The sequence below is a fragment of the Heloderma suspectum genome, chromosome 12 (genome assembly GCF_057233095.1).
Source record: "Heloderma suspectum isolate Gila_16-S chromosome 12, 16-S_ref, whole genome shotgun sequence".
Lineage (NCBI taxonomy): Eukaryota > Metazoa > Chordata > Lepidosauria > Squamata > Helodermatidae > Heloderma > Heloderma suspectum.
Genome location: NC_139469.1, coordinates 14,749,415 through 14,764,307, shown reverse-complemented (window position 1 = coordinate 14,764,307; position 14,893 = coordinate 14,749,415). Strand labels below are relative to the sequence as shown.

Here is a 14,893-nt window from a genome sequence, read left to right as displayed (position 1 = left end):
TTAAAAATTCAGCTAAATTTTCATTGGTGGCAAAATGGCTATTTGGATTGGAAGGTGGAATTGGAAACATACTAGCCTTATAAGAAATAGCCTTAAAAATAACAATGGAGTGTAAAAAAAGCAGTTAACTTCAGCTTTAAGTTGTATAAAATATCCTTTTTAAAAATCAAGTCTTTATGGGGTAATTGTAGAGGAGATGAGTACAAGAGAAGGCAGATAAATATAAGTGTTGTATACCACCAGCCTGGTTTTTATTTTATTTTATTTTCAAATGAAACTTGAATGAATTTAAGATGTTCAGTTCCGTTTAATAAATTGTCTGATCTTGCACAGTGGTAGGTGTAACCTAATGGTAAATGGTACCAATTGATGTGTATATATAATGTTTTACTCTCTTTGTAAATGAGGAAAATATATGTAACAAAATCATAGGGGAAAGGTTTTCCTATCTGGAATTTAATACAGGTATGAGGTTTACGGCAATATGCTACTTAATGAAATTTCAGGTCGAATTTGTCTTTAAATTGTGTAAATTTTAAAAACTGTAATATTTCTACTGTACATTGATCATGCCTAGTGTGATTCAAGACTGCTTGTAATTTAAAGAACATTATTTAATATTCAAAATAAAATAAAGGTATATATTTATAAAACTGGTGTCCTATGTGCATTTTATTCTGCCACCTAATCTATAAATGGAAATGCTCTTTCATTGAACTGTGCCCCCCTGCCCGTCACCATAATTTCTGAGGCACTTTTGTAGCTTTCACAGTAAATGCATTGCACCCTCCATACTTTGATTTGTAGGGACGATGAGTTCTCGGATTAAGTTGTTTTAAATTTCTGTTAACTGAACTTTGAAAAGACAACTTTGCTAGGATGAATAAACAGGTTCTTAAGTACCTATGGAATTTGAAGCGTGGTGAGGGCAGAACAGCCAGAAATAAGCAACCAGGTTGACTGGTTTTGATGCTTGGCCATGGTTCAAATGGAATACTAACATCCTTTATTTTTTCTTCCTGTCTGATTTCTGCTCCTCAGATTTGCCATAGCTGTTCTTATTCAGGCCAGATGCCATCAGTGCGATGAACACTGTAGACAAGCACTTAAAGGTAGCTTACATTTGAGGCTGCTTTTGGGGATCAAATTTCACTCTCGGGGCTGTGTTATAGTTGAGGCTACGCACAAGGAGCTCCAGAGAACATTCAGCCTTCTCATGAGCAGAAATAGTGAGATGTTTTCCCCCCATTTGGGCTCCAGGATTTTTCACCTGGTGTTTTTTTTTAATTCCACTTAAAAAAAAAATCAAAGCAGTGTTCAATAAAACAAAGCTTCAATAAAAACAGAAGATAAAATATGATGGCAGCCAAGCACCATAAATAAGCATCAGTCCCTATCAAAAAAGCAGGAGCCAAACAAATCTAGCATCCAGCTCTACCTTTAAGGTCTCTCTGAGACATGGCTTCCGTAAAAAGCTAGGTGGGCTTCCCTGGGGAACCAGGTGGGCTTCTATTATGTATGCACCACAACTGAAAAGGTCCTGCCCTTTGTACTAATCCAGAGCAGGACCTCTCGCTGGGTGACTTTGGACCAGTCACTGACTTTCAGCCTAACCTACCTCATAGGGTTGTTGTGAAGATAAAATGGAAAGGAGGAGGGCCATGTAAGCTGCCATGGGTTGCTTGCAAGAGGAAAAAAGGTGGGATATAAGTGCAGCAGTAATAACAATAACAATAATAATATTTATTGGGTCCATTTAACCCAGACACTGACTGGCAGCAGCTCGCCAGGATTTCAGGCAGGATTCCTTCCTAGCCCTACCTGGAGATGCCGGGGATCAAACTTGGGCCTTTCTGCATGCAAAGCAGGTGCTGTATCACTGAGCTATAGCTCCTCCCAGATTCATTTGTTGCCCTCTCTCTTCCGTGCAACAATGGGGGTGGGGGGAATGCCAGAGATCATTGAGATCCCTGCCTATGCTGCACAACCCATGCGAAGTGCCAGCCACACATGGCTATTCACTCCCCTTCTGTCATAATCTCACAACTGCTGCACACACTCTTCGGATTATTTGCCAAAGACTTGGTCAAGCCAAACTCCGCCCTTCTCACCTGTTTGTGCATTAAAGTGACGTGTCCCAACCCCAGCCAGCAGTCTGCAGGAGATCGGAGAAGTCAAACTACTTGCTGTCCTGGATACCAAAAAAACATCCTCGCTGCTGGGTCGTTCTCTTTTATGGCCCGTGCTGGCCATGGATGCTGCTGGCACCTGCTCTGTCACCAGGTAGGCATCCAGTTAATTTCTGCCATTCAGAACCGTCACTATCAAAGACAGGTGATAAGGTTGAAAGCAGAAAAGGAGGAATAATAAAAGAATGCCATTCACAGTGAACCACGCACAGTTTACAGCTACGAGTGGGGAATGATTGCATATTTTATCCATTTTTTTAAAAGTTTTAAGTTTTCTATTGGTCTTATTCAAATGATCTTATTCTGGATTATTGACCGCTCTTACTGGCTCTTGCTTTCCCAGGTCTTGCATAAGTAAGATGAAACTAAAAGGAAGCTACGAATGTAGCTTCTTGCTGGAACTCATGCGGGAGGCAGTAACAGTACATGATGAATAGAGGAGAAACAGAAGAAGAGCCGTTCTGGATCAGACCACAGTCCCTACTAGTCCAGCATTCTGTTCACCCAGTGGCCAACCAGTTGCCTGTGGAAACCCACAAGTAGGACATGAGTGAAATAGCAGCCTCCTGCACCTGGGTGTAGATAAGCATACTGCCTCTGACATAGGTAGCATATAGCCATGACGACAAGTAGCCATTGAAAGCAGCAGTAGCATGCAAGATGGGAGGAGAAGAAGGGTCCAAGGGCCACTTCACACATGGCAGAACAAATCCAGGTTTGCCATAGCAGCCAGGCTACGTACGTTCAGCTAGGAGCTGCAGTCAGTTGTCCGGTGGGATGTACTTGAATGCAACAAACGAGTCTTCCCCTTATATTTTAATGTGTGAACTTAATACATCATGCGTGAAGAAAGAGGTCCAGGAGGGAAGTATGAGTGGTAAAGAACCAGAAGAGGAATGAAGCGATGCACGGTACAAGGGAGTTTTTTTTATCCAGGGTCTGGCTTGGGCAGTTGTCTCCAAGATCGGTTTGTCCACCCAAAGGGTGTTGAAGGTGGATGCCCCCTGAATGTTGCCGCTTTCTTGTTTTGCTAGCAGTTGACTAACCTATGCAGGGATAAGTGATGAGCAGTGGTGTAGTGGAGCCAGGGCTCGCAGGGAGCATTGTTTTATTAGCAGGATCATGGACCTCACTGGCCTCACTCTCATGACTTCCCTCTGCAATTACTTGCAATAATGATAATCACAGTAGCTGGGAGGTGGAAATGAATTTTCCTAACAATAGTATATGTGTTCCCTGTTGTAATGCAAAGTACTTTGGGGTGGCTTGATCTAGAATGGACAGTGAAGACTTTCTAGTTTTACAAAAGACCTGTGCCTGGTGGAGATGAAAACTGCTAGAACTGGTTTGCAGATATGGATTGCCTGCGTTTTGGGACTTTCCTTGGGGTCATGACTGGGGACGGTCATGATGAGTACCTGTATGTCACAATTTACCACCACACCACCGGTGATTAAACAGCCCTGCTCTTATTTATTTATTACATTTTTATACTGCCCAATAGCCAAAGCTCTACTTATGTATTGCTTTATTTTGGCTCAATCCTAATTTTCATCTCTCAAATAAAAGGTGCCAGACATGGCCAGGACTCCACTTGCTTGCCTGGGAACCCTTTCCATGAAATACAACAGTTTGGGTGATAGTGTTGGCTGCTCAAGGGTGGAGAACCACTCAGTGGCACCCTCTTCATCACGGATTCATGTGTTTCAACGAGAAAGACTTTCCGGAGACCTGGCTTGGCTTAAACTTCATGGGCAATGGCTCCAATACTTGCAGACATTTTAAATTTTTATTTTAATTCTGCCAACCAATTTTATGGATGCTCTTGGGCAATGGTGCAGAAGGGCTGAATTCCATTTTCGGGGAGCTCTCGGGGGGGCACATTCCAGTGGTGCGTTGGCCCTCAGACAAAAGGGGGCAGGGCCAAAGGGAAAAGGGATGGTGCCAAAACATACCAGTATGTTTTAGCTTAAAGCTCTTGCTGCCCGTAACTAAGCCTTAGGAGAGGCATTTAAACCTTTTAAACTGGGCGGAAACAAAAAAGCCAAGAAGCCACTCAACAATTGGTGATTGGAGGAAAGGGGGTGGGGCCTTCTGTGGGGGTCTTGCGGGCTGGATTGGCTGGATCTGGCCCCCGGACCTGGGCTCTGCACCAGTACTCTTGGGTTTCAACATTATATAGAAATGGTAGTGAATCTAGCAAGTTGATACATAATACATTTTTTGCCTTAGAATTCAAGGCTACTGAAGATTTTAAATTTATGCTCAGTGTTGAATTCAACACTTCCAGTTTTCAAACTTGGAATGGAAATTCTAGAATTTTGATTTGGTTCTAGTTCAGATATATTTTTAAATCAAAACATTTTGCCATCTGCACAGGAAAATGGAGGCTCTTGTGTTGCTCTAGTCCCTCCTTTTCTGTTCTTGGCAGCACGCAAAAGAAGGCAGCCACCAGCAGCTTTTCCCATCTCTGCTTCGGGGTAGAATCATAGAACAGCAGGGTTGGAAGGGGCCTACAAGACCATCGAGTCCAACCTGCTGCTCAATGCAGGAATCCAAGTCAAAGCATCCGTGACAGATGGCTGTCCAGCCTCATCTTGAATGCCTCCAGTGTGGGAGAGCCCACCACCTCCCTAGGTCATTGGCTCCATTGTCGTACTGCTCTAATAGTAACTTCTTGGGGCTTACTTTGCGTCTAATTTAGCATCAAATCAATAGACCTTAAACTGTGGGTCCAAAAACTGCTAGTGGTCCCTGAAACCACAATGACAGCAAAAAGAGGGTTATGTCTTTTTAACCACAAGCTGAAGAGGCATCCCATTCTGAAGCTTGCCTCTTCAGCGATACAAGCAATTGCACTGGAAACTTCCAGGAAACCTCTGCTTGGGTACGGAGTTTCTTCCTGTGTCTACATGTAAGCACACCACAGCCAGAAGGGATGAATGCAGTAGCTGAGTGTTAATTTGGAAGCCTTTTAAGCATTTTCCAATGTGATCGTAGTAAGGTGAGAAAACAAAGAACAAACTGGAACAGCAATCCTTCATGCCACCAGGTTTAAGAACCACTCCTATATTATTCATATTATAATATAGTCATATTATTTACTATTATATTATTGTAAGTTGCCCTTGTTATTCCAATTTACACTGAGGGATTGGGACCCAAATTGTAGAAGTAAATAAAGCCCTGAGAGATATTCCAGCTCACGGGGGCATCCTACTACACCTTGGCCAGCCCTACACCTTGGCCAGCCCTACCTCACTTATTTTGCCTTAGTTTAAAAGATCTGTATGCCATCTCTTCCTGGCAGGTGGCATTCAAAGAGGCTTAACAAAATTCCATAAAAATATAAGCCACCGTAAAAAAAAGAGTAATTAGACTGTACAGAAATAACAGCTATAAGAGCAGCAATTAACTAATTCAGCAGCCTGTACCACAGGAATAGGGAACCTCCGGACCGTGGGCCTCTCAATGTGGCCCTCCAGACTCTTCCCAGGCCATGCCCATTCACTGGCCCTGCACCAGATCATCATTTATTTATTATTACATCTATATCCCACCGTTTTTCCTCTTGTGAGGAACCCAAGGCAGCTTATATAATCCTTGTCCTCTCTGTTGTATCCTCACAACAGCCCTGTGAGGTGGGTTAGGCTGAGAGTCAGTGACTGGCCCAAAGTCACCCAGTGACCTTCATGGCCTGAGTGGGGACTAGAACCCAGATCTCCTGAGTCCCAGTCCAACACTCTAACCACTATACTACACTGGCTCTAAAACATTGATATTAGTTATTGATATTTGCTCTGTCCTGCTCTGTCCCTTAACAGCAAAGCTCATCGAGGGAATGTTGCACAAGTTGGGGAAAGAGAATGCCAGGATGCAAATTTCTTTTTGTTGTTGCTTATTGAACAAAGATAAGCATCACAGCTGTAACTCCACCCACTTTGGGCTCTGGCCACACCCACTGCTAGAATGTGGACATCCACAGGTTTTGGCCATGGTGGCATGAACTTCAACAGGGAAAAAAGGTTCCCCATCCTTGCTGTACACCAACCTATTGCCCTCCAGACATTTTGGACTTCCAACTCCGACCAATGGTCAAGAATGCTGTGAGTTGTGGTCCAAAACCCCTGCAGAGGAGCAGGTTGGGGAATGCTTCTGTACACCATCTCCAGTCCATTCTGGGCAGATGAGCATCGTGAAACAATCCAAATGCTACAATCAATTAAAACCGCTAAGCAAACAATTGAATTCCATAACCAACATTAAGTCCCCACAGCCTGAATAAACAGGATAGATGCTTCCTGCTACCTAAAAGGCAAAGGTGTCGATTGGATCTCCCTAGGGGAGTCCGTCCACATAGAAGCACAGGAAATGCCCTCTGCTCTGTCTTGAATCTCTTTCAGCCTGAAGGCCAAATTCAGTTTTGGAGAAGTTCTCGAGGGCTGCATCCCAGTGGTGGGTGTGGCCAAAGGTGAAAGGGGGCTGGGCCAACATCCCAAACATTCCAGCGTATTTTAGCTTAAAACTCTTAGTGCCTTTGGAGACGTAGTTCGACGTTTTAGGATGCGCAAAGGCCAGGAAACCACCAAGTGATTAGCAATTGGGGGAAAGATAACGGGAATGGCCCATGGCCTTCTGGGGAACTTCAGAGGGCCAGATTTGCTCACGGGCCAGAAGTCCAGCACCCCTGGTTTAACCTCTGCAGGTGAAGGCACCTGGAACAGGTCCTTGGTGGATCTTTGCTACCGAACAGGCTCATGCAAGAGCAGATGGTCCTTCAGGGACCCTGGTCCCACACTGGTTAGGGTCACCTGCCATTAAAATACTCCTAATCTCCCCTTTATCTACTTGAGTACATCCCCTCTGATAACCCTTGGGATTGCGCCTAAGAGACCATCAATAGCCTTGCTTCTGCTCCACCTGAACATAACCCTTGAAAAACAGTTTGGATACTCAAGAGGTCTCCAGTGATGCTCATGGCATCAGCCTTGGCAAAAGCATCCATAAGTGTCCAGGGAGGTCTTTGCAACAAATAGTGGAATTGGTACCCACCCCACTGCATTCCTGCTCACGTCTCCCTCCCTGCCACGGCTGCTTTCATCCTTTTGTAATCCTCCCCGTTGCCTGTCCTGATGTGTTAAAAGCCCACAGAGAGCCAGAATAGCTAGGCCAACTAGACAGTATTTACCAACAGTGTGGAACAATGGTTAGAGCATTGGGACTTGGAGATGACAATACAGGTCAGATCTCTGCTGAACCATAATGCTTGCTGGGCAGCCTTGGGCAATGCTATATTTCTCAGCCGTGCCTACTTCACAGAGTTGTTGTGAGGGGATGTGGGGTGCAGGTGGGAACAGGAGTAGCCCGTGCACATTGTCCTGAGTTTCTTTTTGAGGAAGGATGTGATGCGAATGGGATAGATATTGCCTCTGCTGGGCTGGGTCAGATGACAGATCTACAGCCATCATAGTGCTGAACTCCCCTTTCACTTGGCTATCCCAGCTGTAAAAGGCTGGGAGGGGCAGGTGGGCTGCATAAGGGGCACATCGATATTGCCTCTGTGTATTGGCTCTATTGGGCTGGGTCAAGCGACTTGAGGTCTGCAGAGGTTACAGCACTGAAGTCCCTGTTCACCTGGGTATCCTGGCTCTTTTCAGGCCTGGCTTTAAAGAGCTGGGGGGAGCTATCACAGCATCACAGGTATTTTTTTCAGCTAGGGCAAGCAGGAGAAATAGGTGTGTGTGTGGGAGAATAGAAGAAGCTGGTGCAATTTGCCACTTGAATGTCCATCTGGAGGGGCGGGCAGCGATCACTGTTAGCCCAAGGTGAACTCTCAAATGGCAAACAACATTTATTATGATTATGATTATTTATTTATTTATTGCATTTATACCCCGCCTTTTTTCCTCTTGCAAGGAACCCAAGGCGGCTTACATTATCCTCCTCCTCTCCATTTTATCCTCACAACAACAACTCTGTGAGGTAGGTTGGGCTGAGAGTGTGTGATTGGCTCAAAGTCACCCAGTGGGGACTCGAACCCGGATCTCCCAGCTCCTAGTCCAACACTCTCGCCACTACACCACATCTCTGGCTTATGGGGATATTCACATGTGATCACAGGAAGCTTTGGGTCAAGCAGTACAATCTGGCACAGTGGAGGCTGAAGCCATTCGGGGGCTAGGGTTCAGCACCTTGGATAGCTCCTTTAGAGTTCTGGCTGGTTCTGACTGAAACCCAGGACGGATTTACAGCCCCACTGAAATCGGAGCCACCAGCCTCCACTGGTCTGGAGCACTTCACAGTTCTTTAATGGATTCTTCCTTCTAACAGCTCTGAGGAGCAGAGGCTTTATTATTCCTTTTTTACAGATGGGGCAAGTAAGGCTGAGCAACCGTGTCTTGGCCTGAGGCCACCTTCTGGAGTGTGTGTGTATGTAGGACATAACGGCTCTGGAATTCGAACCTGGGTCATGCGGGAGGATTTATTCATTTCCATATGGCCAGGGTGGGCAACCTGGACTAATTAGGCCCTTGGACTAATTTCAAAAGCCCTCTGCAAATGATCAGTTCTGGCATGTGGCAAGACTGATTTGTCCCTCTCCCAGCATTCTGCTGGATGGGGAGGAAAGAGAGAAGGGAGGGTCACAGGGAGACAGAAGGAGAGGGGCAGGGACAGGGAGACAGAGACAAAGATAGGGAGAAAGGGACAGGGAGAAGGAGAAGGGGACAGGGAGAGGGAGAAAGGGGGTGGCCCCACAGACTTTTCGCTTTGGTCCTGCCCAAAGCTGGCTTTGGCCCCTGACCGAGAAAAAATCTCCAACAGAAAAAAGATGCACCATCCCTGCTATATGCGATAATGTACTCTTGCCCGTGACTTTCCTGTGCGTATTCCATTGGCAATATGGAGATTGCTTTGGTGTGACCTATAAAGGCCATTTCTTGCTTATTTATTTATAATAATTCAACACAAATGTGTTCACATTTGAATCCCCCCCCCATTCCTTCCTGCACCAAGGAGCTCAGGGTGGGCTTGTGGTATAACTAGGCCCATGTGTTCACCCTTGATGATTTGTACTTCAGTCCAGATGCTCAAGTACAAAATAGATGCAGCCCTTGGAACCTGACGTGATTTTAATGTGCATGCGCCATTCACAAGTGAGGTGAGAGGTGTGAGATTTTTTAATACGTGGGTGTCCATACTGGGGTACCAAATGCCAAGTAAGAAGAGATCCCAGGTCATACACATACAGTACAGCGCAGGGGTAGAATGGGCCATCCCACCTTTGGACACAAAGTAGAAGGTGCCATTAAAAAAAAAACATGCTTCATGAGATAAACCAAAGTTAGCACATTGTAGGGCAGGGGGTGGAGAAGTTGTAGCCCAGCCCCTCTCCCTGCTCTTCTACCTTTCTGCTTACAGGGAGTTCTTCACACTGAGGAGCATTAAAAAATTAGATCCGCCCCCCACTGCCTGAGGTTCCTGTCCTTTCTACTGCACTAAGATCCCACCACTTTCCATATTCCTGCATGTGTTGACCAGGCTTCAGCTGAGTTGATACCTGATGAGGATGACATTATGGCTCTATTAGCAACCAATTTGGTGTCCTCTTTTTGAAACAGCCCTTTGGTTGGTGCCAGAAGCTTCTGCCGGTAGGAGATAACAACAATAATAAAGAAGAATAAATACCCAGGATCCTGCGTCTCCGACTGCGCCAGCGATGAAGGCCAAAAGCAAAGGAGCGAAACGTCGTCACCCGGTCAACGAGGACATCTCGTGCCAACAGCCGACCCAGAGCAAGGATGAACTTCTGAAATGTTCACGGCGCAAAGAAAAGAGGAATCAGGACAGCCCGAAGGCTGCCCCCCGGCCCACAAAGCTCCCTTGGAGCAGCAGAGACAGGCGCATGCGGAGGCTGGAGAGCAACGAACGGGAGCGGCAGCGCATGCACAAGCTCAACAACGCTTTCCAGGCCTTGAGGGAAGTCATCCCGCACGTCAGGGCGGAGAACAAGCTCTCCAAAATCGAGACCCTCACCTTGGCCAAAAACTATATCAAATCTCTCACCTCGACCATCCTCCGGATGTCCAACGGCCACCTCCCGCCCGTTGAGGGCTCTGGTCCTGGCAGCAGATCCAAACTGTATGAACACTATCAGCAGCAATGCGGGGAGGATGACGAGCCATCGGAACAGCTTCAGAAGTACTCCACCCAGATCCACAGCTTCAGGCAAGGCAGCTGAAGTTGCGGTGACTGGGCCGCCCTGGGTACGTTTCTGATCCTGGGAAAGCACCCCAAAGCGTCAAGCACGTGACTTCTCTTCCATTCCTTGGGAAGGACTGAAGGGAGGCCATTTTTGTTTTGTTTGGAAGGATCTGTGAATCCAGTGGCATGATTCCAAGCAGTGCCGAGCTCCAGGTTTTGGAGGGCCCTCGGGCAAAGCACCCTCCATGGGCCCCCTGCCTCAGTGAGTCCCCCTTCTTACTGCCATTCTCACCAGCCGCTCTCGCTCCCCCTCCTCGTTCTCATCATTGCTACCACCCGCTTGCTTGACTCACAGAGAGCCAGGGAGCAAGCAGGCCGTGGCATCTCCTGCTCCTCCTTCTCACCACCGCCGCTGTCTGGGCCAGAGTGAGAGGCAGGCGAGCAAGGAGGCTGCAAGGGTGAAGAGGAGGAGCCACTCCAGGGTGGTCTTGCCTTTGGGCCCCTGCTGAAGTGGGGGCCCTGTGCGGGTGCCCAACCATGCCTACCCTTGACGCCAGCCCTGGCAGGGCTGTGTAGCCAGACAGCCATCTGTAGCTGTATATCTATATAGCTACAGACAGCCATCTGTAGATATTTCAGATATAGAGCACCAGCTATATAGCCGAAAGGCTGTACAAAGATCACCTCTGCTGAATGGTGTAGTGTTGTTTTGAGAAAGGCACCAGCCTAGTTAATGCTGATTCCAGGTTTTTGCAGGACCCTTGGACAAGACACCCTCAGTGGGCCCCCTCCCTCAGTGCCCCCCCTTCTCACCACCACTGTCACCAGCTGCTCTTGCTCTTGCTTCTCATTCTCTTCCTCAGCATGCTACCACTGGCTTGCTTGACCGGCAGAGAGCAAGCAGGCCGTGGCATCTCCTGCTCCTCCTTCTCACCACCACCACTGCCTGGGCCAGAGCAAGAGGCAGGTGCACAAGCAGAGTGCAGTGGTGAAGCAGAAGAGGAACAAGTCCAGGGGCCTCTGGTCAGTGGGCCCCTGCTGGGGAGCGGGCGCTTGGCATGTGCCCAACCATGCCTACCCTCGACGCCAGCCCTGATCCCAAGAGTGGTAGCTATTATATGCAAGTGGGGATCTGTAACAAAATGTTGCAGCATATCCACACCTTTTAACAGGTTGCTCCTTCTCAGGGTTCCATTACCCGCTCCAACAGGCCATTGCATTCTGCCACCATTTTTCTTTTCCAACGGACACATGACATTCCATGGTTATTGAGCATGCTCAGTCCTCATTGGGCTGCTTTGGAAGGGGGAATGCCCCCTTAGGCTTTAAAAAAAATGGTTCGCACTTCTGCAAATCTCAGCATGCTGAAACGTCACGCTTGGTGACATCACCAATACTTCTCAGTGGCCCTGTCTTGGCTCCCTTTTTGTCTGCACTCACTGAGTTTGCTATTAGAGGGAGTGTCTTTTAAACGGGTTGAGCACATCCAGAATTTTTGTGCAACTCTATATGCCCATAATACTGTAGCAATGGTCTAACGCAGGGGATGTGTGAAAGCAGCTGGCGGATCAGGCCTGGAACTGTATGTGCAGCATATATTTGAGTGTGCAGTTGTTGCGCACATGAGGAGAATTAGCTGCACCAGAGTGCATATTTTAAAAATGTGACTTTCCCTCTCTTGTACTGTGTGGCCATTCTTTTGCCCTTCTCCAATGCCATCTTTTAGGTTGTCATGTTCGCTTAGACTTCCCTTTTGGGGATGCAGATTTCCGTGTGTGTGGGTGTTTAAAATCTGTTTCCTGCTTGCTGAGCCCTTTTGAGTTTGAAATTGGCCCCTTTTTGCTCTGCAAAGGAAGTCCAGAATGCTTGTAAATCTTGCAACAAGGGATGTCCATTGCTGGAAAATCTGGCGCTTCTTTTACTCAATGGAGTTCTGCCGCATGTATGACTCAATTAGCACTTGTGAGCCCAGCTGCGGGCTTTTCCCCAAACTCTGGGAACATTTTTGTTGCATTTTTTTCACAGTTCCACAATTTGCACAAATTGCCCAGAAATTTGCACCAATTGTGGAACCTGCAAAAAAGTAGTGCAAAATGTCAGAAAATCCGCAAACTGGTCCAACTTGCTACAGACCGAGTCGGGTGCTGCAGTGGGAACCGGAACCAAGTCTGGGGGGGCTGAACCTAGGAAAGCTAGTCGAACTCCCCCCCAAATGGATTTCTTCAACTTCCCTTACTTGCAGCTGCAGCCCATAACCTGCCCAGCCCAGGGATGAGCGATGATAACATGAGGCCAAACTACAGGAGGTGTCATTCATGCTATTAGCCATCGCGTGTGAATGGCTTTTTAAAAGTAAATTAGCAGGTGTGGAGGCTGGCCACGTGTCCTCTTTTGCAAAGGACAGTCCTGTACTTGAAGAGTTGCCGGAGGACTGCCCTCGCATTTAAAGGCGCCCTCCAAGTCTGGTTTCAAGGTAAAGAAGCATCAGAAAGAATTGCTCAGGGTCCTTGAAGCTGCCCATCAACACCTAGGCAGGAGACCGAGCAAGGCACACAGGAGCTCTGGTCACCATCTTCCCCACTAGGGTGAGTTGTACTGTATTTCTATTTAAATTATAATAATTATGGCTCAATTCGCATCTATGCATATACATTAGCATATGCAAATTGCTGCTTTCTTTTCTCCTCTTTTTTTGGAGACTCCTAGCTAGCCACCCTAGGACAGCCTGATCTGGATCAGGACCCTGGTGCGCCTGGGGGAGCGGTAAGAGGGATTTAATGCATTGCTCCCGCCTCCACTTCCAGTCTGGATTGGGACCAACTGAAGCTTTCCCCTGCGCAATGCAAACAGCAGGTGCCCCCCCCCCTCATCCTTAGCAGGGGGCAAAGGGTTAAAGGCTCCTCAACCTCTGCCCCCCACACACATACCAGGGTCCCAGTCCAGACCCGCCACACATACACCAGCTAGTGTTTTACTTTTTAAAAAGCCATTCACACAATCAGTAATAGAATCCCATCTATTTTGCTCCTTAGTGATAGAGAGCCCCGGCTTTGCATGTGGAAGAAGGACTGGGTTCAGTCCTAAATGAAAAGATCTCAGGTAGCTAGGCCTGGACAGCTGAGGCCCGAAATAAGTCGCCACCAGCCAAAAGCAGGCAACGCTGGCCCAGGTAGTCCAGAAGTGTTGGACTACAACTCCCATCATCCCCCGCTGGCTTATGGGAGCTGTAGTCCAACACCTCTGGAGGGCACCAGGTTGGGAAAAGGGCTGCCTTAAACACAGAGCTACTTGTCACATTTATGTTGACCTGGTGCTGAATTTGTGGCGTCTGAAAGGGCCTTTTGTATTTACCTGTGTACAGCGCCACACGCCACAGAGGCCTGAAGGTGCAGGGTACTGTCTTGTTATAAACTGTAAATAATAGTAGCAATACTATTTGTTGTAAACTGTAAACAGTAGTAGCGGTACGAAGCCAGCGATATTGGGGTTTTTTTTGGGTAGTTTTCTTGCAATCAGAAAATAAATAGGGGTTGTTGTTGTTGGCAAATTGTACCTCTTTGATCTGAAAGGAGGGTGTGATTGGTTAAACTAATTCTGAGCTAATGTGCAGCTCTGTGCAAAAATAAACTCTAGTACTGTGAAATATAAATAAAATGAAAGAAGCTGTTTAAGCAAGGAAGTTTTGTTTGTTCTTTCCTCCCCGCACACTTCCCTTCTTTTACGTGACACAACTATACATCACTGCTTCGGGAGCGCTCCACAGCTACTGATTCAGTCTCTGCACAGGTGTTGGTGATGCAATATGTTTATATAGCAGGGCCATAGCTCAGTAGTTAGAGCACCTGCTTTGCCTAGAGAAGGCCCCAGGTTTGGACCCTGGCATCTCCCGGTAGGGCTGGGAAAACTCCTGCCTGAAATCCTGGAGAGCCACTGCCAATCAGTGTTGACAATACTGGACGAGATGGACCAATGATCTGACTCCGTATGAGGCAGCTTCCTGAGTTCCTACGGCTCCTAACATAAGCCCGCAGCAGGCTTTCTCCTATTTCAAGAGAAGAGAGGAGTATGGAGTTTGGTCTGTACTTAAGGGGACAGTGCAAAATTAATTCATTGTGCTGGAATACAGCAGATACTGGGGTGTCTCTCCGCAGAAGAGTTGAGAAGGAATGCGTTCCCCGAAATTAGGAACGTGATTCTAAATGCTCTTGTGGTTTGGGGTACAGGTAACTTTTGTGGGCCCCTTCCTAACAGCAAACGTTAGCTTTAGGATTTTTTTAAAACGTTTATGCACAGCCCAATAGATTGTGGCAGTGCCTGCGGGGAAGGCACAAATCAAAGGACAAGCACAGCAAAACCTAACCCACTGCAGGTAGAAAAAAGCCAAGCAACCTCTGGAAAGACAAATAAAAGGCTAAACCAATTTTGAAGTACTTTAATTGCAAAGTAAACAAACACGGGCTTCTTTTGAAGGAAGAGGGAGAACAGCATTGCACACAATTGTG

General features: G+C 47.0%; 1 protein-coding gene across 6 annotated transcripts; it reads left to right on the top strand.

Moving 5' to 3' along the window:
* The first annotated feature begins 2,152 nt into the window (after window positions 1-2,152).
* On the top strand, window positions 2,153-14,064 carry BHLHA15 (basic helix-loop-helix family member a15). 6 transcript variants are annotated; one of them, XR_014785535.1, is made up of 4 exons: window positions 2,153-2,283; window positions 9,809-12,723; window positions 13,378-13,563; window positions 13,622-14,064. XR_014785535.1 is itself a non-coding variant. In XM_084818434.1 (2 exons), the coding sequence occupies exon 2, from the start codon at window positions 9,907-9,909 to the stop codon at window positions 10,426-10,428; it is 522 nt and encodes a 173-aa protein (XP_084674560.1). In that variant the 5' UTR covers window positions 2,153-2,283; window positions 9,809-9,906; the 3' UTR covers window positions 10,429-14,062. The 6 variants fall into 6 exon arrangements, 1 of the variants encoding a protein (XP_084674560.1); XR_014785536.1 differs by having other exon boundaries at window positions 9,809-12,699; window positions 13,622-14,059; XR_014785534.1 differs by having other exon boundaries at window positions 9,809-12,699; window positions 13,378-14,064.
* Window positions 14,065-14,893: the final 829 nt, after the last annotated feature.